We start from the raw sequence: 12923 nt of genomic DNA, 5'->3' as shown, positions 1-12923 counted from the left end.
AAGGTGACATTGAAGAAGATTAATTTAAGCTCAGCACTGTGTCTCAAGTTGTTCTGGTCGAAAAAATCTAATAAAAATGTCTTAATTAATTAAATAAATCTATTAAGGTGTATAAGGGGTTCGTAACATTGATATGTGCCCCTTTGAAGTCCATTTCCATGTCCAACTATGTCCCAGAAGTTATTGCAGCACTTTTTGGGTTGATGCCATTTGTTACACACATGTTGTGCTCAATTATGCAATTTTATTCATATAGAGAAATGGATACAAATGGTCAAAACACCCTACAGAATATTACATCAGTATACCAAGACACTAAAACGAATACAAACTAAACTAAAACTAAGCATTTTGCAAAAAAATAAAAACTTAACTAAAACTTGCAAACTCACTCTAAAAACGAATCAAAACTAACTGAATTTGAAAACAAAAAATCACAACGAAATTTAAACTAAAACTAATGAAAACTATATCTTGGTCCAAAACTATCCACACTCCTTTTCAAAAGGTGGCGCTGATGCAAGTAAAAGCTGTTGTGCAACCGCCAAATAACAGAAGAAGAAGAAGGGGAAGGCGCTGATTGGCTGTGATGTTTGTTGTGTTGTTTAAACTTCGGTCAGACGTTGGAGCGTTAAATGCCCGTTACAATTCACCAAGTAGGTTGTTGGTTTTAAGTTTTGATCTTTATAAAAGCGTTAAGTCCGCACATACTGTTCACCACCACAGGTAAGTTACAACTATTTTATCATATTAACAGACCTGTATGAATAGACATGGGGAGTCATAGAGTCTCAGGGAACTGACTTACTTCGAACAAGACGTAAAAGTGTCGATAATGTCCATTTTAAATCAAACGGAATCCACGTGGGACAATTAAACATATGTGATTTAAGCTGACACACATAGGGAAACTGTTTTACGTGCACATTATTGTTTCGTCCTCCCATGCAGTTGTGTTTTGGAATAATGCTAACGTTAGATATGCTTGGTTTGGTACAAAACATAGCCTAACAGGTACTAACGTTGCTTAACAAAGTCAGACAGATTTCCCCTGTAAAAACTGTGCTGCTGAGGTTTAAAAGGACATTGATGTCAACTGCAGTTTTTGTAACGGCCTATATCCAGAGAATGCCATCTGTTTTAGAGTGAAAACACTCAAATCCTTGGACAGGGTCGTTTCATCTTCTATACTGCCCTACGAAGTTTAACTACAGTAACTACGCAAAAGGTATACTGCTTCAAAGTTTATTTTAAACAACTTAGTTATAGGTAGGTAAGTGATATGACACTTATTTCTACATGTAAATTTTATGCTCAAAAATCATTATGATTTTATTATTATATTATATTATTATATTATATATTGATATTATTTGACCTTTCACCGCAAAAACGTAGTTACTGTGCTGTAATGGTTTTGCTGTAAAAGGTTCTAATAGTAATGCAAAACAGAGTGGATTAACTACAATGTTGTCGTCTTCTTTCAGCTTTTATATTTTGTTTCCAGTGAATAAACATTTTCAAATAGATTTTCTTATAAGTGTATTTAAGTGTTAAACAACTCTATTCAAGTATTTGTGTATTTTAGACTCAATATTATAAAGAAATGTTATATTTTCATCCTAATGTAATCATATTTTACTTTTTTACTTAATCACTATCTAGATAATATTTTCCCTATCAAAGAAACTTATATACAAGGCTACAGGCTGTGGTTTTATATTTAAATTCTAATATATGTGTATATATCCAAATCAGACAGTGGTAAATGCAATTACTGTGGTCTGCTTTGGTTTTCAGTTGGATTTTGTTGTTACTGCAATTTTTATATCATTATTTCTCTGAAATAAAGCAAAATTGAAATCTAAATCTTTGTCACAAGATAAAACAGACATCAAGGAGTTCATTTTTAGTTATAACTAAATTTCGACCAAAATTGTATTTACTGCAGTTAGGCTTTGCAGGGAAGTATAGTATGACAAGTTTGTGCTTTGTCTAACTAGGGTGTCGAAATTCCGGGAATTTTCAAAGTTCTGAACTTTTGGAATTTATGGGAATAAAGAGGAATAAACCCTGGCGGAAGGTTGGCCCTTAACATGTTAATGTTTTTTAGTATTTTTTTTTCACTAAAACAACCAGGTTCTATGCAAGTACACTTGAATATCTCTAAGCTATTCTCAATCACCTCTACAAAGCATAGTGTTTACTACAGGGCTACAGAAGCCACGCCCACCCAAAGATCCATAGACTATACTGCCCTACAAAGTCTAACTGCAGTAACTACATTTTTGGTCGAAATTGAGTTATAACTAAAAATGAACTCCTTGATGTCAAAGTTTTAGATTTCAATCTTGTTTTATTTCAGATAAATAATGATATAAAAACCACAAAATCCAACTCAAAACAAAGCAGTAATTGTTCTTACCACAGTAACTACATTTTTGGGGTCAAAGGTCAAATGAATAATCAATACATGTAGAAATAAGTGTTATATCACTGACCTACCTATAACCCATTTGGCTGGCCAGTTAAAAAAACGTTTAAAAAAAACTTTAAAGCAGTTTTTCTTAGTTTTACCTTTTGCATAGTTACTGCAGTTAGACTTTGTAGGGCAGTATAGACTGGAGAAATAAAGGTCGTAGTCTCCGTGACGTCACCCACAGGTTTCTGACTAGTCAAGACTATTGAAGCCACACATTTGAGCTCGTGGACTACATAAAGTGAAGTTTTGATGATGTTATGGCTTAAATATATTTGATGTTTGGTATTAATGTTAAACTTTCAAAAAGTACATGAAAATGTGTTCATACAGTAGATAGTTGGCTGATAAGTTAGATGCTAAATAAGCTTTAACTACCATTATGAGGCATAATTATCTTATCATGATGCTAGCTACCTCAAATCTGATGCAGCTTTTGTTCTGCCTCCTGCACCATGTTTTTCTGTGGACCATTCAAGTGTTTTAGCTAGGCTAATTATTTATATATCCCTTTATGCCATTGCATTAGTATTTTTGCAAGCTGTTGTTATCTTATTCTACAGAAAAATGCCACGTCGGACCCATGATTCCTCTGCCCTTCGCAGGAAGGGCACAACCCCCAAACGTCGTCCCCCACAGCCGTCTCCAGGGCCCTCTGGTTCCAAATCTCAGCCAAGTAAGAGTGATTGAAGAACATAATGATTATGTTCCACTCACACAAATCAGTTACTGGTATATTCCTGTCATTGCACTATACTAGAGCTGCAACAGTTATTTGATTAATCGAACAATAATCGATTATTAAATTAATCATCAACTATTTTGATAATCGAATAATTGGTTTGAGAAGTTTTTTACAGACAATAAGTCCAAATTCTCTGATTTGAGCTTCTTCAATGTGAATAATTCTGGTTTCTTTGTTCCTTTATGACAATAAACTGAATATCTCTTTGGTTTGGGGACAAAACAAGAGATTTGAGGACGTCATCTTGTGGTTTGGGAAACACTGATATATTTTTCAACATTTTATTGACCAAACAACTAATCAATTAATCGTTGAAATAATCGACAGACTAATCGATAATGAAAGTAATCGTTAGTTGCAGCCCTACACTATAAAAATAATAATCCATTTTATTTATAAGCGCCTTTCAAAACACCCAAGGTCACTGTACAACAAAAATAAAACAATTTAAAAACAGTGGCAACAAAATAAAACATTGAGCAGTATTGGGATGGTGATTGAGTGACTAGGTGGCATATGCTTGTCTGAACAGATGAGTTTTGAGTCTGGATTTGAAAAGTGGCAATGAGTCAAGGATGCGGAGGTCAGGAGCGAGAGTGTTCCAGAGCCGCGGAGCAGAGCGCCTGAAGGCTCTACTGCCCATGGTGACAAGGCGGGCAGGAGGGGCTGAGAGCTGGAGGGTGGAGGAGGTCCGATATGTACAGTGGAGCCAGGTTGTGAAGCGCTTTGAAAGTGCTGAGTATTTTGAAGTTGATCCGGTGTTTAATTGGAAGCCAGTGGAGTTCTTGGAGGATGGGGGTGATGTGGTGAACGGTGGGAGTCCGGGTTATGATGCGTGCGGCAGAGTTCTGGAGGGACTTGTTGGGGACACCAAAGAGCAGGGAGTTGCAATAATCAATCCGGGAGGTCACGAGCCTATGGACGAGGATGCAGGGCTTGAAGACCTCCGCCACGGTGCCGGAAATCCGGCTCGGGTTTTTTTTTGTGTGTTTTTTTCTTTTCTTTTTTTTTAATCATGTTTAAAAAAAATAAAATTAAAAAAAAAAGACCAAAAACCCTTGGTTAGTTAGATCTGGATATGACCGGGGAGGGCAGCATTACGGCGGATAGCGTATAGCCTGCCGGAAAAGAAGAAGGCAGCTCATCGGCGAGCGTGCTTTAGACCCAAGTCATTATTGTTTCTCAAGAAAGTGACTGGAGACAAATCCAGCGACTCTGGCTCGTCGGCAAACGAGCCGGAGGCCGGCTCGTTAAGAAGAGCCGCTGTTAGCGTCAGTGAGCTCTGTAGCAGTACAGTGTGTATGTGCTGCTGCTGCAGGAGGTGTTCGCTTAGCGATCTGTTTGTTTACAAGAAGCACCGGACACTCTGTGCGCAGTTAGCGCGTACCGTTAATTCACGATCACTATGTTTATGATCAACGGAGACACTGTGCATAATAATTAGCCATGCTGCTTATGATCATTTGCTGTGCACAGTACGCGACGGCGAAAACCATACGTCACCTCCAGAGTCTCTAAATCGCTCTGAGGGCTAACTTGTTGTGGAGACACGCAGAGTGACCGGACATTTGAGAGGGTGTGGCCTGAGACTTTCCCGGTGGTAGTCGAAACACGGCTATACGGTCCGTGCGTGCGCTCTCCCACACGTCAACCTTACTGGGGATTTCCACCGGGCGCGGAACGGCTCCGCCGCGGGTTTGCTCCGTCCTCTGCCCGGCGCCAGTTCCCACCGGGCGCGGAACGTCAGCGTAGCGAGCCAGCCGTATACACGCGAGATAACGAGAACACGCGATAATCCTGAACGTACGGGACACCGCGAGATCCCATGATAAACTGTGTATAAGGTAAACAACAACAACAAACAGCTTACTTTGCTTCTCCGACGTGGAAGATCTGTTGATCTGACCATCTATCCTTATAGAAAGAATGTGTTATGTCATAAATGATTGTATGCTGTTGTATGCCACTTCAACAATCCGACTCTTATCGTCCATATCTCCTACCTGAGACCCTTTGATTGATTGATTGATTGATTGCTGATCAGTGCCCCCCCCTTGCAGACAGTAGGTGGAAGTGATGAGGAGGGTTTGGTAGAGAGGTAGAGCTGGGTGTCATCTGTGTAGCAGTGGAAATGTATGTTGTGTTTGCGGAAGATCTGACTGAGAGGGAGTAAGTAGATAATGAAGAGGAGGGGCCCCAGGACAGAGCCCTGGGGCACACCGGCAGAAACGGGAAAAGTGTGAGACTTGTGGGATTTTAGTTGAATGAATTGTGTGCGACAGGAAAGGTAAGAAGTAAACCAGGCAAGGGGTATGTGTGTAATGCCTATGGATGAAAGTCTGTCCGGGAGGGTGTTGTGTGAGATGGTGTCAAAAGCGGCTGTGAGATCGAGAAGGATAAGTATAGAGAGTAAACCAGAATCAGAGGCTATGAGAAGGTCATTTGTAATTTTGAGGAATGCTGTGGAGGGGACAGAAACCGGATTGAAACTGCTCGTAGATATTGTCGGTGATAAGGTGGTTGTGTAGTTGAGAGGCAACAGATTTTTTTAGGATTTTTGAGATGAATGGTAGATTGGAAATGGGATGCAGATTATAAAAATTTGTGGGATCCAGGCCAGGTTTTTTCAGAATGGGTGTGACAGTAGCTGTTTTTAGTGAGAGGGGGACAATTCCAGAGGTAAGTGAGGAATGGATGATGTTAGTGATGAGGGGAGCAAGGGAAGAAAGGCAAGTTCTGACAAGAGTAGTGGGAAGTGGATCGAGCAGACAGGTGGAGGATTTCGATTTTAGAATAAGTTGAGAAATGGCTTGGACAGAGGGGAGAATGAAACTAGAAAATGTGCTGTGTAGCCGCGGAGTTAGCCGACCTAGCAAGGCTGGACAGGACAGAGTGGTCGACATCTCGAGCAGTGTTACAGTAGCTGCGGCGAGTTGTGGACCAGATCGTCTTTATGGAGTGAGAGTCATTGTATTGAAAGTCACGACGAGATCCACGATGAGTGTATCTCCGACGAGGCTGGAAAGCGATGTCCGGGGGGATGTGGAGTCCAGGTACTGGTCGTGAGGAGGAGATGAGATAGCGATGTTTGAGGAGTTCAGCAGCAGAATACTGGAGCAGTGCATTTGTTTGCAAGTTGTCGAGGGACAGGAAGAGCCAGATGACTGCAAACCAGCGTGTTATATGGTAAATCCACAAAGTTTCCCAGGAGGGGAATAAGAGCCAGGAAGGGATCCCAGGTAAGAATACGTCCAAAAGTCAGCCACAAATGCGACTGACAACAGCAAACTGATGTCGGTACAGCATACAGACCAGTAATCCTTTAGTCAGAGGTCAATCACGACATCCAATAATGAGTAGACAATGTTTTATTTGGTTTTGATTATCAGTGAGCAGCGATTACAAAGCGTGCCAGCGTTCACCCGACCGGAACCTCAAACAGTCATTTTTTTCATTTTCCAGAAAAGACCCCCCCTAAGTCTCCTAAGAAGAGAAGGTTTCGACCAGGGACCAAGGCCTTAATGGAGATCCGCAAGTACCAGAAGAGCTCAGATCTTTTGCTCAGGAGGGGACCCTTTGCTCGCTTGGTGAGGAAAAATAATAGCTGCGCCCAGTTTCTCTGCACACATGAAGAGAATGTGATTAGTGTGGAATGAGTTGTCTTGGTCCTGTAGCTTTGGAGTCGGACACCGACCACGATGCGCAAGTCTGTTAGCGGCTCATTAAGAAGAGTAAGAAGGAGTCAGCTTGTTAAGAAGAGCCACCGTTAGCTACAGTTAGCTCTGTAGCAGTAAAGTGTGTATGTGCTGCTGCTTTGTTTACAACAAGCACCAGACACTCTGTGCATAATTAGCCATGCTGCTTTCAGCTGCTGACGTTGTGAACAGTTAGCGACAGCGAAAACCATACGTCACCTCTGACCTCCAGAGGTGTAGTCGAAACACGCAGAATGAGTGGACTTTTGAGAGGGTGGGGAGACTTTCCCAGTGGCCACTTTCCCCCCCTAGTCGAAACACGGCTTATGCTGCTTTTAGACTGGCCTCTGATTTGAAAACTGCCTGGCAGGGGATAACCCCCGCCGGTATAGTTTTCAGGGTCACAGAGGCACACAAGCCTCTCTACCTGGATAAGGTAGCAACAACATTTTGATAGGAGCAAAGTAAAAAAATATCCCCATTGGGGTGTTTGGTTGCCTGCCCTGGACTACAGTGAGTCACCTCAAATTTGGGTATAAGAAGGTGAATTCAGTAAGCATTTTTTATGCAGTTACTTATGTTGGTTGTGATGTTATGTTGTCTTGGTTCAGGTTCGTGAGGTGTGCCAGACTTTTTCCGGTACAGCTCTTCAATGGCAGGTCCACGGTCTTCTTGCCCTGCAGGAGGTAAGCTGTTGCCTCCACCACCAAGCTAACATGCTGTAATTCTTCTTTATTTAAGATAAGTCTGTGTTAGATACTAGGGCTGGACGATATAGACCAAAAGTCATATCCCAATATACTTAGGCTGAATATCGATATCATGAAGCCAGTCTAAGTTATGTCTGTGAAGATTATAAGGACATACTTTATCTTTAAAATTAATATATTTCACTTTTATATGAATGAACAATATAGCCATAATGAGGCACAATTCATTATTTAGTGTTAAAATAATATTTTCTCGATAGAATCTATATTTTCTGAACATATTTTTGATTCACTAATTCATTACTGTAATGCCTCCAGATAAAAATGTCACGGTTTCGCCACACTTGTATATAATAAATATTTAATAAACTTTATAAAAATAAATATACATTTGTTTAAAAATGTATAATTTAACAGAATATATTCAAATATAATGGTTTTTATCAATGTATAAAGAACAAAATCTGAATAAAAATTGATGAGAAAAAATGGTTAAAAAAAAATATGTGTATATTTTAATAAAATACATTTTGTGATACAAGCGACCCTTGAGCATATAAATTGCCAAATAAAAAACAAAACAAAAAAACGTTTCAAAATTGTTTTTAAAGTTACGGTAATGAATTTTGCTCACAGTGTCTCTTAAAATGTCAGAAAATACATTAAAATTTTTCAAATAGATTATAAATTCATATTAAACAGTGACTTTAGATTGTATATGTTATAAAGGGTCAAAGAAAATATGTATTCAATGCTCTTGGATTTTTGCTATGAGGTGTACCATGTTCATGAGATTGACCCACTCGCCCCTGCCGTTGCCTGTTGGACACAAGCAGTTTGTGTACAATAAGCAATGACACAAACTGCAGCTGCTTATAGTAAACAAACTGCACTCTTGTACTGTACAGATACTACTGCTGCACATACATACTGTGCTGTGCTATGTGCAGCCCATAAGCACTGTGCTGCACTGCCACTGCCGTCTCCTCCCACTTAGCTCCGTGAAGCTAGACTGCTATGTGAATGGACGCCAATATTACATAATCAGCATGAATGTCTTCAGGCAAAAAGCCCATAAAGCTCATTCAGCCAATATAGTGGGACATCTGTCACATGTTAATGATGATGATAGACATCACCCAACCCTAAAACAAGAAATACTTACGATGTTTTTTTTCTTTTTTTTTTCTTTCGAAACTTTATTGAGAAGTTTCAATTCCAGTCAGAACATTTATCTTGGGTAGAACAAAACAAAGACTGGCATCCCAAATTAAGAAAATAAATAAATATGAGACAAAGTGAATGAAGTGCATGAGTCAGTACAGGTGTAAATTAAACAGAATAATAAAATAATTAAAAAGGAAGAAGAAAAAGGCATGACATATTGCATTTCTCCAAATATTTCTTGAACTATGTTAACAGTATGTAATCATTTGTTATTACTAGGGCTGGGACTCGATTAAAAAAATTATTCTAATTAATTAGAGGCTTTGTAATTTATTAATCGAAATTAATCGCACTTTAATCGCATATAAATATTTGACCTGAGAACAGTGAGAAGTAATTTTTTTCACATGGATTTTTAGTATACCATTGAATAATGACTGAATACATAAACTTAAGCAACAAAAATATTGTTTATTTTTGTTCAAGTCCAACAGACCAGTGCAATTTTTGCTATTAAGTGTAGCAATAGCATATTTAGAAATATAGTACAGATAGGTAGACCTTCTGTAACCTATAATACTTTGTTTTTTTTAAAGTAAAACACAATCCACGCTAGCTACCACACTAGCCGCTAGCTGCTATATGTTTTGCATTGAGGTGATACTTGAGGCTGGATGTGCTGCAGTGATATGTGAATTCCTTGTTGCATAGTTTGCACACAACCATGCTCTTATCGACGCTTCCATCCGTTGATTTTTTTGTAACAAAATGTCCCATCATACACGGGGCCAACCAAAGCGCTCTCATCAGCTTCTTCTTTCATGTTCACTGTGGTTTGTTGTCTGAACTCATGAACACTAGTTGGTGCTCCAGTATAATTGGTCCGCCTGAAACTCATCCAGAGAGAAACGTTCCACGGTGCAAAAATAAGTGTGATTAAAATGTAAATTTAACGTGTTCATTTTTGTGTAATTAATTGAAATGAAAACAATACAGTCAGGAAATAAAAGTCACATGTTAATTTTTGTGTCATTAATTAATCTTAATTAACGCGTTAAAGTCCCGGCTCTAGTTATTATCAATTCTTTTGATACATTCAAGGTAGTTGTTGAATTCAATTTCAAAAACCAGGAGAAAGGTTGACCTTTGGAAAATTTGGCTCTATGTATGTGGAATTTCTCCATTAGAATAATCAAATGAATTAAGTGTTGAATTTCCTATCTTTTTTTGCTATAATATAAAAGTATATATATGGCTTTCAAATTAATTTGTAGGTTGGAATGTGAGGTGATGTAAACTTTTTACAGTTTTTCTCCAAAAATCTGGGAAAATTACATTCAACAAAAAGGTGCCTGATTGTTTCCACTTCAGCATTACAAAATACACAATTAACATCAATATTGACAGATTTTGACAGACCTTTGTTAGTGGGGTAAATTTTATGCATACGTTTATATTGAATTTCTTTTGTTTTATTGGAAATATCTAATGTATGTGGAAGGAGCCATGTTGCTTTCCAGTTAATGTCAAGAGGACAGATATACTTAATATTTTTTTAAGAACAGACAAGATAAACAATCATCGGTGTTGTAGTGGTTAGCACTGTAGCCTCACAGCAGCAGCATTGCCAGTTATTGTGGTTCTCCTGCGTGGAGTTTGCATGTTCTCCCCGTGTCAGCTCCAGGTCCTCCAGCTTCCTCCCAAACGTACAGCTTAAGTTTAAATGGTGGCTCTAAATTGTCCGTAGGAGTGAATGAGAGCGTGACTGGTTGTCTGTCTCTGTGTGAGCCCTGTGATAGTCTGAGACCTGTCCAGGGTGTACCAAGCCTCTCACCCAACGTCAGCTGGGCTTGGCTCATGCTCCCTGAGGTGGGATAAGCAGTTAAGGATAATGGATGTATGGATGTGTATGCATTCTGAACAGTTTATTTGATAGATATATTTACTCTTGGTCAGATTCTGTTTGAGTTTGAAATTGAACACTTTGTGCTCCAAAAAAAGTGACAAAACCAATTTCTTTCTCATTGCAAAATCATATCCCTTATATTATTTTGACAAGAGTATGACAACTAAACGGCTCTGCAACATAAACTTGGCACACAATGGTATCATATTTATAATATATATATTAAATATATATATATATATATATATATATATATATTAAATGCTGTGTCTGGGCCCCGGTTTTAGTGTTACTTGTTACCTGGAGAGGCTGGAAGGAGATGTACAACCTGTGGAGCTAACATTAGTACAGCACATCATTACTTTGACTTTCCAATTATAGTATAATATATAACAGGAAAAGTCAGGAAAAGTGTTGTTCCTTAAATGAAACTTTCCAGATTCTCAGATTTCTTTTAGAGTAGAAACTGACCACCAAGTCCCTAAACACAGCAAATAATTCATAAAAGAGCTCAAGCCAGTTAGCAATAAGCTCATTTCTGTTATTAACGGCTTTCTTCCTCCTTGTCCTCCAGGCTGCTGAGGCATTTCTGGTCCTGTTACTATCAGATGCCAACCTGTGTGCTATCCACGCTAAACGGGTCACCCTGTTCCCCCGTGACATTCAACTGGCCAGGAGGATCCGCGGGGTGGATAAAATGTAAACGAATAGAGATCGGACCAACAAGCACACTGACATTCTCTCCAAGTTACCATGTTAACATGTCTCCTGTGTAATATATACAGCTTGGTCCTTTCACTTCTGCTATGTTAGCTTGACCTCTGTTGTTTTATTTTTTGTAAATATTGTTGTCATTTCAAGTGAACATTTTGTTAATAAACATCAAGATTTTTTCTATTGGGTACCTGATGTATTATTTTGGTTCATACATTCAGTCACATTTTATCTATGGAAATGTAAGATTGGAATTCAGACATCTGTCTGTGATGATGGACCTTTCACTCATGGTGGGCTTGTTCATACATCTTCCTGAAACCCTGACTTCATACGAACAGTATGAGTGCCAACCTGACACTCAAGATCAAACTCTTCGCAATTCAGAGGGATATTTTAGATGGATTACTTTATTCATCCCAGAAGGGAAATTCGGTTGTCACAGCAGTCCGGTATTTAAGTACAATAAAATACTGAGGTAGAATAAATAAAAACAACAATAGAAAAGCACAGAATAAAACAAGGACACTTAAGAAGTTAAAAAGAAGATCAGTTGGTAGGTAAGGTACAGTGGCAAGATGGTGATATGATGGTAATAATGTTATTGTGACTAGACAGTATATAATAGTACAGTATATAATAAGGCTAGTAAAATAATAATAGTAGTATATCACAGTATATAGTAATAGCAGCAACAGTATAAGTATATAATAATAGTCGTAATTATGATAATAACATAGCAATGTGTCATATAGCCTGTGCAGGGTGTGCATACATACATAACATAATATATAATATGTAAACATGTATAAATTATATATATATATATATATATATATACACAAGATATCATATAATATGATATATTGTACCGGCATTATATATGAATTCTTGACTATATACAACAGCATGTGGACCAGCCTACACATAACAAAGGACACACTTTGGATCTTATCATTTCCAGGGGCATGAATATCTCAAAAGTGGGGGTGACTGATGTGGGTCTCTCAGACCACTACTGTGTATTTTTTTACAGTACAACTTCTGTGTACACAACTGATCAATCAAAAGTAATTAAAAAAAAACGGTATATCACAGAAAATACCAGTGAAACATTTATTCATGCCTTTTCTTCAATACCCCCTCCACCCTGTAACTCAGTTAATGAGCTTTTAGACAACTTTAACGCCAAAATTACAAGCGTTATAGATGCTATTGCACCCACTAAAATGAAGGTTGTCTCTAGTAAGAAAAGATCTCCCTGGAGTAATGCCCCACAGGTCAGACTAAAAAAAAGAGAGTGCCGTAAAGCAGAACGCAGGTGGCGAAAAACGAATCTCCAGGTTCATTATGACATCTTCAAAGAGCAACTTTGCACTTTTAACTCAGAGCTGAAAAGTGCAAGGCAGTCTTTCTTTTCTGACATCATTACCAAAAACAACAACAATACACGTGCCCTATTTGCTACTGTCGACAGATTAACAAACCCTCCTGTGCCAGTAGCATC

The 12923-nt window shown here is 38.5% G+C and overlaps 1 protein-coding gene across 1 annotated transcript; it reads left to right on the top strand.

The window, feature by feature from the left end:
- The first annotated feature begins 596 nt into the window (after positions 1-596).
- Positions 597-11604, top strand: LOC131992024 (uncharacterized). The gene is made up of 5 exons (XM_059357362.1): positions 597-726; positions 3043-3155; positions 6687-6811; positions 7531-7605; positions 11277-11604. The coding sequence occupies exons 2-5, from the start codon at positions 3047-3049 to the stop codon at positions 11403-11405; spliced, it is 438 nt and encodes a 145-aa protein (XP_059213345.1). The 5' UTR covers positions 597-726; positions 3043-3046; the 3' UTR covers positions 11406-11604.
- The last annotated feature ends 1319 nt before the right edge of the window (positions 11605-12923 follow it).

The sequence above is a fragment of the Centropristis striata genome, chromosome 19, assembly GCF_030273125.1.
Source record: "Centropristis striata isolate RG_2023a ecotype Rhode Island chromosome 19, C.striata_1.0, whole genome shotgun sequence".
NCBI lineage: Eukaryota > Metazoa > Chordata > Actinopteri > Perciformes > Serranidae > Centropristis > Centropristis striata.
Note: the sequence above shows the minus strand (reverse complement) of the source record. Positions and strands in the feature narration are given on the sequence as shown.

Coding starts and splice junctions, on each gene's coding strand:
- LOC131992024 (XM_059357362.1), top strand. CDS start 3,047: ATGCCACGTCGGACCCATGATTCCTCTGCCCTTCGCAGGAAGGGCACA. Junction 3,156..6,686: donor TGGTTCCAAATCTCAGCCAA/GTAAGAGTGATT, acceptor TTCATTTTCCAG/AAAAGACCCCCCCTAAGTCT. Junction 6,812..7,530: donor GGGGACCCTTTGCTCGCTTG/GTGAGGAAAAAT, acceptor GTCTTGGTTCAG/GTTCGTGAGGTGTGCCAGAC.